Below are 15,704 nucleotides of genomic sequence, written 5' to 3' on the forward strand. Positions count from 1 at the left end.
CGCCGGCGGCTGTGCCCGGGGCCGTGCCTAGATGAGCCGAATGCAAGCGGTATATGACTTTTTATACGTGCCAGGCGGAGTACACATGCCGGAGGGGAAAAGGGCCACAAAAGGCGAGACTCTTATCCGCGCCACGCGCCTTTTCCGGTGCTTCCGGTACATCTGGTGCTTCCGGTACATTCGGTGCTTCCGGTACATTCGCTGCTTCCGGTACATCCGGCACGGACGACAAAGTGCTCACTTCCGCTCCGCCTAATGGAACTCTGCATACGGTCTGCCCGAAATGACCTCAGGATAAAGACGACCTTGAGGACGAGGTCTTAATGGGCACTTCGAAGCTTTTGGGGTCATTTGGGAGTACATCCACGACAACCACAGCGCACTAGGGTGACATTATGAAAGGTCTAACACTGTCAAAAGAGTCAGTCGAAACCGACTAACATTGACATTGATTTTTTAGTGGCGTCATTCTGATTTTGCCCTTTGCATTTTTCACTACAAAATCAAGCCAAAGGAATAGCCTGGACCTTTTAGTTGATCTCACTTTTAAAAAATTACAGAGCAGAGCTGGAGTGCGTACCAACCCGCGAGTCATCAAATTCCCATGTACTCCCCGCGAAACACGAAAACTGCTTTCTTACGGCGAGATCGAATCAAACCCGACCGCCAGGGGAAAGCAGGAGCCACATTAACTGGTAGAGTATAGCGTTCCGCGACGGCCGCCTCGCCGTGGGGAGCAGCCGGCGGGGCAAACTTTCCATGCGGCCGGCCTGCCAGCCTTCCTGCCAGCGATACCCGGCCGAGGGGGCACTGTAATGGCGTGTGATGGCAAGAAGTGCAAGCGGCGTTGCCCATGGCCCAGGCGTGCCATGGAGGCAATGTACACGTGGAGGCCCGCGCCGAGCGCCGGCGCGAGGCCAGCGCCGAGGCCAGGACCGAGGCCAGGACCCAGGACCAGATTCGGGCCGTCATACAGACCGCTGTCAGTTTGGGTGTGGCGGACCGTGCAGTGGCGACCCCAACGGGGGCGGAGAAGAAGGGGAGGGGAGGGTGAAGAAAGGGGAGGGGGAAAGGAGAACAGCGTCGTGCCAAAGAAGAAGGGTTCCCGCGAGGACCTGCACAAGGGAGCCCAGAGGGGCCTCGGAGGAGGGGAGCATGGCCACCGCGGGAACCACGGCGGCGTTGGCGGGCCGACGCCGCCGGGCGCCGCGGCTCGCCGCGGTCGGGTTATATGGCCAGCCGAAAAGGGGGGGGGGAGGGGAGGGGGGAGTAGATGCGATGCTTTGTCGCGGCGTTGATGCGGCGGCGCGTTTTAAGGACGCCCCGGGGAAAGGGTGAGACGGGAAGGAAGGAATAGCGGAGGAAGGGGGTAATTCTGGGAGGGGGGGGGGGGAGTGTCCGCCGGAAGATGACTATCGGAATCCGATAGGGGCTGCAGGCTCGGCTCCAGGCCTCGCGCCGCCGCGCCGCCACGCCCCCGGCAGCAACATGCCGCCGGCGTGGAGGTCCTGGGCCCGGGCCCTCGGGCCGGGCCAATCACTTGGCTCGCGGGAATCACTGATCCAGCGCGCCGCCGTGCCGTGGTGCCAATGGCGGTGGAGTGACGGAGGCCCTCGTCGTGATGACCCCCTTTGCATGTTGGAGCGGCCCTCGTCGGCAGCGTCGCCCGGCGTCGCCCGGCGTCGCCACTCAGCCACGCCGAGGCATAATGAAATCAACTTGTTGGACCAAGGGCCGCGCGCGGCAGAGAAAAAACCTCCGCCTCTCTCGCACTCATGGACCGCGCCGCGCCGCGTGGGAGCGAGAGAGACACCCCACTCACCCCAGGACGCATAATCGGTTCGGTCCGCTCACGAGTCGCGGGCAGCCCATGCTGGTGGCCCGAGAGGCGCCGATGCACGAAAGCGAAGATTATCAGATTGTGGAAAAGCGACGAGATTTGATTAAAAACGAGAAAAGTGGGATACTAAAAGGAAGCTGCAGAGTTGTTGATGCGCTGGCGGAGGCATAACGGGATGAAAAAGATGCACGCCGAGGGAATCGATTTTAAAAACCCGGTTCCTCCGCTGTGGTTTCTGGAACAGCAGAGTCAAGGGCGACAATGTCTTCGCTGTCTAAGGTAAGGGAGTCCCTGGAGGGAGCCTCTCCGAACAAGCACGCAACAGGTCCGCCACCTGCCGATCATAATCAATCAAACTACTTTGGCTGCATCACCAGCACTAATCGGCAAATAATCAAGTCGGGGCCGCCAGTCGGCAATAATGGACCGGTGGCTTCACGGCCCACTGGGCAAAGCCACGCAAAGCTAGGCGAAGCCAGTGGAGCCTGCGGCCGGAAACTAGGCCCCCCTTTCCCCAGCGGCACGGCACTGGCAGGGCACAGCCACGGCACTGCAAAGCAAACTCGGCAGTGCCGCCATTGGGCGAGATGTGCAATCCGCATGCCCCTCTTGCCTCGCCGGCCTCGCCGGGCCAGCCAGGCCTCCCCGTTCGCGGCGCACCACGACTTCCAGTGGATTGGCCGCCCCGCCGCCGAGCCGAGCCGTGCCGAGCCGAGCCGTGCCGAGCCGAGCCGGGCCGAGCCAGCGGTAGCAAACACGTCTTCGGCGCGGTGCGCGGTGCTGCGCGGTACTGCGTGCGGCTCTGAACGCGCCATATCAATATTTGGTTAGACTGCCAGGACCCCTAGAAGCTAGAAGGACCCTCTGGAGCCGAACGGAACGGACGGAACGGAAGGCGCCCTCGGCCCTCCTTCAAACCGCTCCAGCCCGGCTGCCTCGCTGCCTGTGAGGCGTCGCCTCGTCGCTCTGTCTCTGTCGCACTCGCGGGGCGCCCCCTGGGGGTGCGAGAGAGACAGCGCTCCTGAAGGACTCAGGAGGACTCGATGCTGCACGGCCATAAAGCGCGCTCCATCTGCTCGGCGGAGATTGACCCGCGGACCGGCCACGCTCAAGAGCCTCTCGCAGTGCACCGGAGGACGTCCCACCAGGAACCAAAAAGCGTGAAAGAGCGGCCCAAACGGCGGGGCCGGGGGCCGGGCGGGGCGCCATGGCGACAGCCACTCCGGCACGAGCAGGCCCCCGGCACGGACGGCGCGGGCAAGCACCCGGGGAGAGGCAAGCACGTTCAGCCAAATTCAAACCGTTTTCATTAAGTTGATGCGAAGCCTGCGAAGCGCCAAGCCCGGCGTGAAGCAGGCGCCACGTTCACAAACACACACACACACACACACACACATCTCTGTCTCTGTCTCTCTCGTACACACGCCAGGTCAGTAAGTAGCTCCACGAATGAGAATGCCGGCGCGTGGCAGAGCGTGGTGCTCGGTCCGAGTGGGAGAGGGGGGGGAGAGAGAGAGAGAGAGAGAGAGAGAGAGAGAGAGAGAGAGAGAGAGAGAGAGAGAGAGAGAGAGAGAGAGAGAGAGAGAAGGGAGGGGTGCAACCTGCGAACTGGGTCACGACACAGCAATATCTGGCCGACTCTTCCCCCTCCGAGGAGGCTAGGCCAGGCTAGGCGCCCTACGTCACCACGGCCCCACGGCCCAGGAGAGGCTGCTGTAAGACTATTAATTTGAGATGACCCGGCGAGGAGACCGACCAAGCGGACCAAGCGGACAAGGAGACTAGCGCCCGTCTCCCGCTTTTTCCAAAGGGAGGGGACGCCTGGTGGGCTCCACCATCAGGAAATGATTCTCGGTGATGAGTCCTTGGATAGGTAACGCCGTCCACCGCTAAAAAAAAAACGGGATTTTTTCAGGGGATTGAAGAGGAAGGGTATGTTGTGACGAACGAGGAAAAGAGCACGCCAGAAAAAAAGATAATAATTAATAATAATTAATAGATACGCGAATGGCGGGAATTTAGTGAATTGGGTTGGCGTTAATGAACGGAACGAATGAAGAAAGGCGAAAAGTGAGAGAAAAGTGGAAAAAATCTGCGGTTTTGAAAAAAGAAGCGGGCGATAAGGGAGAGAGAAAAAGAGAGGACAGAGAGAGAGAGAGAGAGAGAGAGAGAGAGAGGGGGAGGGGAGAGGGGAGAGGGGAGAGAGAGAGAGAGAAAAGGGGGGAAATGGGGGGGAAAAAGGAACAAGTGAAAGGGGGACAGAGATTTCTGCGGAGGCGCGGCTCGGGTCGGGACGTGCCGCACAACCTGGAAGAAGAAGAAAAGAAGGGGGCGGGGAGGAAGAGGGGTGGGAAAAAGAGGAAAAGGGAGCGGCGGTGGGGGGGGAAACGGGGGGGGAAAACAGCCGGAAGAAACGGCAAAAGAAGCCCCGGCCGGGAAGCCAATGGGAAGGGTTTTGGAAAAAAAACCCGCCGGGTTTGATTAAAAAAGGCTCGGGCAAGATTAGGGTTTTTTTAAATTTTGTTTATTTGAAAAACCTTTTCGGCCCGCAGCGAACCTGTCTTCAATGCCGTTTTCCCATCGGCGCTCTTAAACAGCCACTCTGGATTTCGCAGCACCTCCGCGCCGCTTCCTCGGGGCACGACGCGCAGTCTCGCCCTGCGTATCACAGTCAAAATTCTCTATATTTGATGGTGCCGCAGCTGACTTTGTGACGTACTTCCGAAAATTTACCAGCTGAGTTCGTCGAACTTTCTTTCGTATTGTGGACTCTGTTTTTCTCCAGTGTGGTTTTTGACAACGCCACGCTCACTTCTCTGGGTGTTACAACGGCGGACTTTCCTTATTCTACCTTGGAAAGAGACGGGGACACTGTCTCTTGATTTACGGGCAGAGAGAGAGAGAGAGAGAGAGAGAGAGAGAGAGAGAGAGAGAGAGAGAGAGAGAGACGTGACACGCCACCACCGTGCTCCTGGACCAAAGGGAGGCAAGTGCACTGTTGAGCTCATCACAGGCAGAGGCATCGGCTGGCATCGCCCCCAAGGGATTTGCATCCTTTACGGTCGAGTGGGGGGGGGGGGGGGATGGGAGTGGCGCCTTGCGGGAACGAAAAGACGACGCGCAAAGGGGAGCGGGTGCAGTCACTGTAAAGCGCAAAGCGCACACCGCCGCGCCCTCGCCGACGGTGCAGGCCAGACTTTTACACGTGGAAGGACAGGGTTTCTTTTTTTTACGGACTAAAACGTAGCATTTTAAACTCTTCCCTCTAAACACGATTTAAAACGTCTGGGGCGGTAAATTGGACACCCTTGAAAATAAGTTTAGTCGAGTAAAATTGGTTGTCACGGTTTGGTTGGAATGTCCAAGTAAGTAGCTATTGGGGATTCCTCACTAAAAATGGCTACAGTCAATCGAATCTGCTTAAAATGTTTTTATTTTGGGAGTAAACCAAAGCAAATTTTTGGACTTGGTAATTTTTTTTTTCCATTTTTTAACGTCTTTGCATTTAGTTTTGAGACTCCACGCCGCTCGCTGGTTCGCCACAGTGCAGCCAGAGAGAGGCGAAGTGCAGCCGGAGAAGGGGAGGGGACCGCGGGGAGGGGGCCCCCGGCCCAAAAAGGCGGCCCCGGGGAAAAAGGAAACCCCCCGGCTCCGGAGGGGCGTTGGGGGGGACGCCCAAAAATCGAAGCCACTCCCTAAAGGGGCCCCGGCCCCCGGGCGCTTGGGGGGGGTGAAGCGGAGAGAGAGAGACGAGAGAGGGAAACGGGGAAGAAGGAGGCCCGGAAAGGGGTTGAGGGAAGAGAGGAGAGAGAGAGGAGAGAGAGGGGAGAGAGAGAGAGGAAGAGAGAGAGAGAGAGAGAGAGAGAGAGAGAGAGAGAGAGAAAGCCTCTTTGCCTGTGCTCGGTCCTCCAGAGCAGCAAACGGATCAGACGTATATTGCCGTTCGGGCCCCGAAGACGGAAGAGCCAACCCACTAAAATAGAGTGTCGCGCGGTAAAGGGTGATTGGAGGAACTTTGAATTATTGCCCTAGAATTCTTCAATAGCTTCAAAAGTTTGTAAAGAGGCGTTGTTAACTTCCCCCAGTCGTCCCAACCTCCCCGTGAACCGCTCCAGGGTAAAGCAACAACGTGGGGCTGCCGAGTGGTTCCGAAGGGTAAAGTTCGGTCGCTCTGTCTCTCTCGCACCACTCCACAGTGGGCCAGAAGACCGGTGGAGCGGCCAAAATTCTAGACGCGCTTTGAGCTCCAGAGTCGCTAAATGGGACACAAACTGACCGTGTGACCCCACCAATGGATTCCTCGTTCGGAGAGCAATCCATTGGTGGGGTCACACGTTCGGTTCGAGGCCTGTTTAGCGACTCTGGAGCTCAAAACGCGTCTAGAATTTTGGCCGCTCCACCGGTCTTCTGGCCCACTGTGCACTCATGGATTACAAGTGCGACAGAGACGGAGCGAGGCAACCTTTCTTCGAAATCGTTGAGCAGAAAGCAGAGCAGCGGCGTGTCCGTGTCACGGGCAAGGTAGCGTGGCCAGAAATGGATAGCGAGGGAAACGTTCACAAAGGTCGCAGCGTCGCAGCCACGACACTAATAATATAGCACATTGTTATTCGCAAAGCAAGGCAGGCACAGCCTCCAGGCTCCAGCAGCCAGGCTCCAGCGAGCCGTCTCTCTCGCACCTGCCCGAGACGCCCCACGAGTGCGAGAGAGACGGAGGGGCCAGGCCCCGAGGCGGCGGCACAAAGGGATACACGCCGCGATTAATTCACAGAGAATACCGTGCCGCGTAAATGGCCAATGAATGCACACTTAGGCTGTGCGCACGGCGCGGGGGGCGCAGGGCGTCCCTAAGCCCCGGCCAGTCGGCCACCTTGCGATAATAAATTATTTCCCCAGAATGCAAAGCCCCCCGCCGTCTTCCAACTTTTCCGCTTAAAAAATGGAGGGCCGCAACTTGGGCCCGTGGCTGGCCGACTAGCCCCGTTCCGTGTTCCAGAATCTCGGACCCGAATCCCCGCGAACGCCAACCCGCTGCCCCCGATTTGGAGCACTCGTTGTGGCGACCCACCGGGACAAGGCAATCGCAGCCCGGCGTCGCGATGCAACACTGCGAAAACACCAGCCCAGTACTTTTTGAGCAGGGCACAAACTAGCCGGTGCCGACCAAGACAGTACCATTCGGTCAAAAATAACAAAAACTAAAAGGAAGTTTCAGTCGTTTTGACAAGACTCTGTTTTTACAGTGTGAGGATGATCTCGACAATAACCCGTTCGGGACCTGTGTGTGCCCAGGTAAGTGGGCGCGCCTGTGTGTTTGAGTGTGTGAGTGTGAGTGTGTGTGTGCACGTGTGAGTTTGCATACACGGCGACACGCGCCGCCTCGGGGCGCGGCGTGCCGGATCAACGCCAAGGACCCGATACAAGGCACTGGGGGCGGCGGGGGCCCGGGCGGGGAGACAACGGATCGGCAGCAGCGAGGGACGAGGGACACCACTGCCCGGGGCTAAATACGTGACTTCATCGGGGGAAGGGCCAGGATGGGCTGGGCCGGGCTAGGGCTCTCTCCGAACCTCTCCACCGCAATACACTCGCACGTCCGGGTCGGGCGCACGCCTGCACGCACGCCACACGGGCCTAACCCACGTGAGGGACTGCCAAACAACACACATACACACACACAGACACACACTCAGCACATGCGCAAACCAAGCCGAACAAGGAGGGCAAGAAACAAAAGGAATACCCACACTGCAAGAATGACAATGTCCGACGGGGGGTAAAAGAATCGCCGCCGAGCGCCTGCCATGGCGAGGGTAGGCCAGCCCGCCCGGCAGCCGTGGCCAGCGGGTTGCCTACCCTGGACTCGGCGGGCGCTCCCCGCGCCCGGACCTGGCTGCAGGTACACTGCGCAGCGCGTCAAGCCCGGGAATTCGACGATGGATCCCCTCTCCCCTCTCTGTCCCAAACACAGTGTATGACGTATAATCTCCCTCCCCCTTTCTCTTTCTCTCTCTCTCTCTCTCTCTCTCTCTCTCTCTCTCTTCTCTCTCTCTCTCTCTCGTACACACTCCGTCGCCGGGCCGGAGTAAACTTCTCTCTTAGAGGCGCTCCCATTCTGCGCGACTACAACACGCCATAAACCAGAAACAAAAACATATGGGTCGAGTTTATGTTTATACTACAGCGCCGTCCATGCATGAAGAAGACACACACACACACACACACAGTGACACAAAGCGGCGATGAGAGCCTCGAGCGGCGCCACACAAAAACAAAAGGGCGAAACCTGTAGTGAGTTTGCTGGCAGAGTTTACTGCAAAGCAGCGTCAGGACCGGCGTGGCGGGGCGTCGCGTGGCGGGGCGTGGCGGGGCGGGTTTCGGCCCGGTGCCGCGCTCTGCTTTGTTCTTGCCTTAATTAAGAGTCGATAGCGAGAGGTGCTGGCAAGCCTCCGACATCCTGCCGCCCCGCCACCCCACCCCTCCCTAGGGTCCCTCTGTCGTTTCCGTCGCCGCGTCGCCGTGGTCCTTGTTGTTGTTGCTTTGGTGGAACCTCGCTACAGGCGATTGTCAGTCCCGCTGGAGGTGCACGCAGCCACTGTTGTTGTTGTTGTTGCTGCTGCTGTTTCGGTTGTAGTTGCCGTCGCAAGGTCGTGGCGCAAGGAAGTGGGAAGTTTAAATGCGATTCGTCGCGATTTCGACCCCTCCGCCAAACATGATGCCAAAGATGCCGGCAGTGCCGTGGGCGTGTTTGGCGCGAAACCCTTCCCACAGTGTGGTGGCGGGGCGGCACGCCGCGCGGCACGCACCGCGCACCTCGCAGAGCCACGCAGAGCCGCCGCCCCGGCCGTCGGAGGAATCGAACCGCTACTAATTCGGTTCGCGGGGGAGAGGAGGGACTCCCGCCAGAATGTGCACATCTCCAAGTTTGAGGCGGCGGGGTGGGGTGGGCTCCGAGGGCGGAGTTACGGCGGGGGAAGGGTTTTGGGTTTCGCGGGTTTGAGGTTCAGGACGAGGAGGAAATAGTTCCGAGCAAAGCAGCAAAGGGAGAGGGAGGGGGAGGTGGGTACGGATCGAGCGATTACACCGTAAGCCTGGCGGGGCGTGTGATGTACTGCTCATTAAGAGGCGGCGCCGCGGGGGAAGGAGGGGGGGGGGTTTCTCACACGGCGGCACACAAAAGGAAAACCCCGCAATGCAAATCACTTTTGCCCGTATGACGTCATTCCGTCACTCCGAGCGAAGCGGCGGAACACCAGTCCGGGCGAAAAAGGCTCTCGACAAAAGGCGACTTGCAGCAGCCGAAACAAAGGAAGCAGAAATGAAAGAGGGGGAGGCAAATCTACCGACCCGCCGCGGCGCCGCGGCACGCCGATCAGGTCACGTTTGGCGCGCACAGCAGCCAGCCAGGCCAGCGAAACGGCCCAACATTCCCGTGCCAGCGAGTCGAGGCAACAGCGCCAATAAGGGCGCCATTTCGGATCGGATCGTCACGGCACGGTTCGTCACGGGGGACCTCGTCGGGGTTCGTCACGGAGAATCTCGTCGGGGTTCGTCAAGGAGAATTTCGAGCATCATCGCCAAGGTTCGTCACAGCATGGACAAAGCGCGCTTCGTCACGCGACGGCTCGTCACGGCATAAGCTTGTTACGGGGGCTGTTCGTCACGGTACGGCCCGTCACGGCACGGCGCGTGATCAGCAGAACCCGTTTCCCTGACGACGGCGAGGCAATTTCCGCTGCCGGCCGCGCTGCAGGTGGCGGACTGGCCGTCGGGCTGGCCGAGGCTGGCCGTCGAGACGGCCTCCACGACAAGGCGCTGGACAGGGCGAGGCGCCAGTGCACCAGCGGGCAGCCAGCGGACCGGAAAGGCCAAGTCGGAAGGTCCAGCGGACCGGAAATGAAACTGCGCAATGCCGAGCACGCAGTGCACTGCGATGCGCCGACGTCCTTCGGGCTAGTTTGCATCAAGAGTCCGGGCGGCCAGAGAAAGACGCGGCACGTGACTTACACCGAGGGTGGCTTTCTGGAGGTGGCCATGAAGGTGGTGTTGGAGGTGGTCGTGGTGGAGGTGGTCTCGGTGGCGCCCCGCGTCTTGCCCCCGACAGGCCTGTCCCTTCCCTCACCTGGCCCTCGCAGGGCCCCTCATGTCCTGCTCCGAGTGAGTCGTCCAGACAGCGTGACGGAGAGTGGCAGCGCCCTCTCGGCCCCACCAGGGCCCCACCAGCCCCACCAGGGCCCCACCAGGGGCGGAGCAATTAGTGAATCGTCAGCCGGCGACCCGCAAAAGCCACACAGGCACAGGTAGCCGCCGCACTGCCACATGTGTGTTTGTCGTCCTCGTCGCTCTGATTCGCCCCAGGCTGCCCCGGTGGGCCGCGTCCCAACTGTGCGGCTTCGCTGCCGCCTCTCTCTCTCTCTGTCGTACCACGACGCTCCCCGTCAGTGGGACAGAGACGGGGCGACACCGTTCAGCCCACAGGCACAGCCAGGCAGTGAAGCGCTCCGGCTTACCGCACGTGTTGTCGCGACTGGCGTTCCAATCTTACTCACATTAGGGGCACTCTCACACATAACATCACACACACACACACACACACACACACCACACACACACAAGACAACGTATTCTCTCTCCCCCCCACACACACACACACACTGACGGGAAACGAAATCAAGCAGGACCAGCGGGTCCCTGCAACTTGTGTATATTCATGAAGTCATATTCATGACCTTATCCACCTCCGCTTCTCTCTCGCTCCTCTTTTTTTGGCGGCAAAATGGACGCGAATGCAGCAGAAAAAAAACGAGGCACGGTTGAATATGCACGATCCATATTCTAAATCACCGCTACCTAGAAGTGCCGTGGCATTCGGCTTGGTCTCCGCCCTACTCGTCAGATAGGTTGGAAAGAATAATCAAGACGAAGTCCTCGATGGCATGAGTACCCAACTCGTTGCGAATCAAGAGCGCATACAACTGACGAGTTCAGTCAAACCGATGAGGTGCACATTGGAAAAACAACAAACAAAACAAACCGACCAATCAATCCAAATGGAGGTGCACCACCGAATCCTCACTCACCTCAGGTCGGCGCTGCTCGGCGTGGCCCGCGACGGGGAGGACGGGGCTTGGATGTCTTCCAGCGGTCGTCTCACAAGTTAGTGTTCCCCAAGGTAAAGGACCTCGAAAAAAAAAAAGAAACCTCCAAGAAAAACAGCACCTCCCTTTCCCATCGAAAAAAGAGAGACGCAACTGGCTTCTCTGCTGATATTCATCGCGCTGACGTGGCTCGCAGCCGCCCGGGTTAAAAGTCGCGTGAATTTATTGTGGCGTGTCAAACGATAAGGAGGCCGACACTTCCAACGCGAAAAAAAATTTTCGGATTCGAAATTTACTCGACTTTCATTAACGGTTCCCATAATATTTGTTTTGAGAGGATACATTCTGAGCAGCCCGCTCTTGGTTCCGACCGCCAGGAGCCTCTGCACAGGATCGAAGGCCATTGCCGTGGGTTGGTAGGGGAAGCCATGTCGAAATGTCTGCAACACAAGGAAAACAGCACAAATCAGTCCAGTCCGAAAGTCATTAAACAACATCAAACCACCATTGGCAGTGTTCGCTATGGTAAAACTATGGAATTCTCCGAAGATCGGGAGCCATATTTTTCCCCAACGAGTTCTCCAAGGTTTTTACAACAGTGTCATAACTTGAAAGGGACGGCAGAAGGAATTGGAACTGACTGAAAGGCGGCGATGGGAAAAAAAAGGCATTCGGAGGATTAGGGAAATCCGTGACGCTACGACCCCAACTTTTAATTGGGAGGCCCAGCTTGGGCCGAACCGGCTATGGACGGCGAGCCACAATCTGCTTCGAGACAACGAGGTAACGAAGTTAGTTAGGACGGAGCGCGCCAAAGTGTATTGTGGCCTCTGTGAACCATCAACCGTGCATATCTGAAATTCGCGACGACAGGAAATAATTCCATCGTCTCGTTGGAAATTATAACCCCCGACCCCGACGGGACAAATTATTTTCTCGGCTTTCACCCGAAAACTCGCGAACAGCTCACGGTCAAACCTGAGTCGTGGTCGACATGGACCAGGCGCGACGAACCTCCTTTTTTTTCTCCTGAGAGCTTGTGTGCAACAAGGCTAGTTTGTCGTTACACCAATCCAGCAGAAACGTCCATCCAGCGTCTGACGAGGCTTTCTTCGGCAGAGCAAGCCGCAGTGGAGTGGTGAGAGGGATAGCAGAACAGGCCCGAAGGGGAGAGCTGACTCACCACACATCGTGCAGTGGCGGTGCAGAGAGGCCCCCAAACGAGGGAAGGATGTGACCTCAAACCCGCGGCCGCGGCTCAGCCTCCCTATTCTGTTTGAGTTCCGATTGCAATCACGTTTCACAAAACGACACAGACCGAACGATAAATTCTATCCGAGCCCCGCAACAAGGCAGGCGCACACTCACACACACACACACAAAGGGAGCGAACAATAAAAACTGGCGCCAATTATTTGGAGGCAGAGGGGAGGGAAATAATGAGAAAGGCGCGGGGCAAATGGCTTGACCTGTCCATCAAGGGCCCCTTCCAGGACGTCCAAGGCGCCAGCCTCGTCGCTCTGTCTCTCTCGCACGCGTGCGGCGAGCCCCGTGGCCACCCGTGGGTGCGAGAGAGACAGAGCGACCGAACGACCCAGCGAAATCGCTCGGTAGACTATAACTCTGCGCGTCATTCGGCGTGCCTCGGGCTGCTTCGGGCTTCAAGGCCGCTCGTCACCTGTCGCCACCTTCCTGGGCTCAACGCACCACTATTTCTGCTATTTTCGAAATCATTTCACTTTTTTTCAAGTTTCAACTTGGTTTACGCGACACTGCTAAACTAAGGCTCCACATTGGCTCTTACAGTATTACAAGCGCCTGCCACGCGTCACGAGTTCGAACGCCAACGTCCTTCAGATTTCCGGCTATAAATCTACGCTGAAGACGTTTCGGTGCCAGTCCAGTGGGACAATCGAGTTGAACGACGCAGATGCATCTCTCTCTCTCTCTCTCTCTCTCTCTCTCTCTCTCTCTCTCTCTCTCTCTCTCTCTCTCTCTCTCTCTCTCTCTCTCTCTCTCTCTCTCTCTCTCTCTCGCGGCCGTGGCCCACTGCGGCTGCTAGAGACGAAGAGCGATTGAAGCTCGGCGGGCCGATATTTCTCGCAGCCCGCAGGCTGGCGCGCGCTGCGGCAGCCTGGAGCAGCCTGGAGCAGCCTGGAGCGGCCTGGAGCGCCTGGAGCTCTGGAGCAGCGAGATCATCACGGCTGATAACGGAAGGGGGGACGCCCGGAAGCGCAGAGATTTCCAAGGCAGCCCCTGTTCGCTCGCCATGAAGGGCCAGCCCTCGGGGCAGCCCTCGGCCTCAGGATTGAGACAGTCATGAGACTCGCTCGGCCGGCCCTTTCGAAGGCCCTTTCCACGGCCCTTTGCTCAACGAACCGAGCCCCGACTTTCCTCGGCCGATTAGCATGTCAGGCCCTCGGCCCCTGCAAAGTCATCGCCACCACACTGGATACAGTGGATACACTGCTATTCCCTCCCGCCCACCAGCCCTTTGCACAAAGCAATCGCTGTGGTTCGCCAGGCATTTGTCAATGCCGACCCTCGCTGGCCGGACCCTTCCCCACCCCTCATATTTCTTCTCGGTCTAATGAGGGCGCCACCACCAAGATCCCCACAGTCGCCCCCCCTCGGCTATGAAAATTCAGAGTCCGTTCCTAAAAAGAAATAACGACAAAAAAAGAAGAAAGAGGAAGAAAGAACAGCCTTGGTCTAATTATCCTGCGAATTACGGTATATTTAAAAAAACGGCAACTTGAAATTTGTGAGGGACAGGGTAGGGCTGATCGCCCCGAGCCCTTCCGGCCCTACGGGATTCGTGAAGGGTGGCTGGTCCGGGATCACGGCGGCGCCGCGGCCGGGATAACACCTCGGGGCGGCGGCGCACCCGACTTGATCAATTTCGGGGATGCCAAAGTCTTCGGCAGAACAGGAAATTACATGCGTACGCCCTTCCCCGGCACCCTGGCAGCAACGGTCGGAGTTATTTTGAACTGGAGAAGCAATGTGGGGAATCAGAGATTCTGGAAGTCACGAAATACTCCACATTAACGTGGCGGCCCTCCCCTGGAGCTGCCTGAAGCTGCCCGGAGCGCTCGGCCGGCGAGGTCCTCGCCTGTGATCCGATTTGCCTGACTTGCAGGGCATGCGTTGTACCGCCTTGCAGAGACAACCAGCGGGAGAGCCGGCCCCGGACTCGATGCCAACATTTCCTCATGATATTCAATGGAGCGCACGTCGCGTCCAATGGCTTGCTTAGTCGCCGGAACAATTCCCAGTACCAGGTTCCGCTTTCCTTCTTCCATTCGGGGTTTCTCGGGGAGAACCCGCCGACTAGATTTTCGAGCTTGGCCGAGCGCGCACACTGCAGCCACTACACCCAAAAACTTGGGTGAAATCAAAAACCATAACACATTCAAAATAAGCTTATTCAAACTATTTTATATCTAGTACAAAGAAAAATTCTCTTGGATCAATATATTTAATTTTTCTTGATAAAACCAAGAAATTTTTTTTTTTGGGGTGCACCTAGCGCTAGCCCCGCAACAGTGGTCAAAGTCAAGACCGGAAGAAAGGAGGGAAGGAAAAAACACCAAACACAATATGACGGACACAAAGCTCTTTGTGCCTTATCTCTCTGCCAGTGTACCGGCCTCACCAGTGCCCCTCCCCCTCCCCACATTCAGTATTTGATGTTCCCCCTCCACCGTCTTCTTTACCTATGTGGTCCCACGGCCCCCCGGCCTCAACATACAGTGTGTGGACTGTGTGTGTACTATCAGTTGCAAAAGAACTGCAAACCCGCCGCCTCCGCCCCCGACTTGGGCTTGCCTTCGGCCCCGCTGGAGCGCGCTGGGGCGCCGCGCCGAGGTCCGGGCCTCCAACGGTGCGTGTAGAGCCGAGCCTGGCCCGGGAATTCTCTGCGCCTCTGACCTCGAACTTCGCAAGCCCGAGGAAACGCGACCGAGAAATCGGAAAGATATATTTACCCTTTGCTTTATCTTTTTTAGCAGATGGTACCTTTTCTTTAAAACACTATTTAGATAGAAACCCCCATGACTCTGAGAATGTTAAAGCGGAAGAGAGGGGTGATTTAAAATAAAAGCGGCTCAAAAGCTATCATAAAAAATTTAAAATCATCGTAGAAAAACAAAAAACTTTGAAAAAATACATGTTTTTGGGGATGCCCCCCCCCTCCATAAAAAAGGGGGATGCGGGCGATATATTACTTTCTGCCTCGAAGGCAGCGAAAATGCAGCACAATACGCGAAGGGCGGCGGGCCATTCATCTCGCCCTGCAAAGGGAAAGTGCACCGCGGCCTGCGTCACACTCACAATGGGCCAAACATTTGTTCCGAGCCTCTCCGATCGGAACCGCGCCGCGTGGGGCAGGCCGCCGGGCAGGCTCACTGGGCAGCGCCACGCACCGAGTCCATTTGACAGTGCCCTCGCCTCGCCGCTGGCGTGGAGCGTCGTACGACTATGGTGTTTAAAATTGCGCAACATGAAGGCAAGCACGCCAAACCAATGTAAAAAGCAAAGCGATTCCGAAAAAAAAAAACACTGGGCGTTTTGAAATGAAAGGCGATAAAGACCCGGCTGGTGCAACTGTTTAAAAATCAGAGCAAAGACGCGAGCAATAAAAGATAGGAACAACGCGCAGCCAATGTGTTATTAACGCGGGACCGTCGATGTCTTTATCTTTTTCCGAGGCCCAATCTATCCCCACTGGAGCCGGCAGGAGGGAGCGCGCTTCGGCGGAAGTT

The 15,704-nt window shown here is 57.5% G+C and overlaps 1 protein-coding gene across 2 annotated transcripts in view; it reads right to left on the bottom strand.

Moving 5' to 3' along the window:
• The window catches only part of LOC117652809 (syntaxin-binding protein 5), a 78,665-nt gene that overhangs the window by 24,524 nt on the left and 38,437 nt on the right, over nt 1–15,704 (bottom strand). For both annotated transcript variants that reach the window (XM_034397923.1, XM_034397922.1), the window contains exon 2: nt 11,281–11,378. In XM_034397923.1, coding sequence (XP_034253814.1) covers nt 11,281–11,378 — 98 coding nt within the window. The remainder of the gene's footprint in view (nt 1–11,280; nt 11,379–15,704) is intronic.

The sequence above is a fragment of the Thrips palmi genome, unplaced genomic scaffold, assembly GCF_012932325.1.
Source record: "Thrips palmi isolate BJ-2018 unplaced genomic scaffold, TpBJ-2018v1 HiC_scaffold_7, whole genome shotgun sequence".
Classification (NCBI taxonomy): Eukaryota; Metazoa; Arthropoda; class Insecta; order Thysanoptera; family Thripidae; genus Thrips; species Thrips palmi.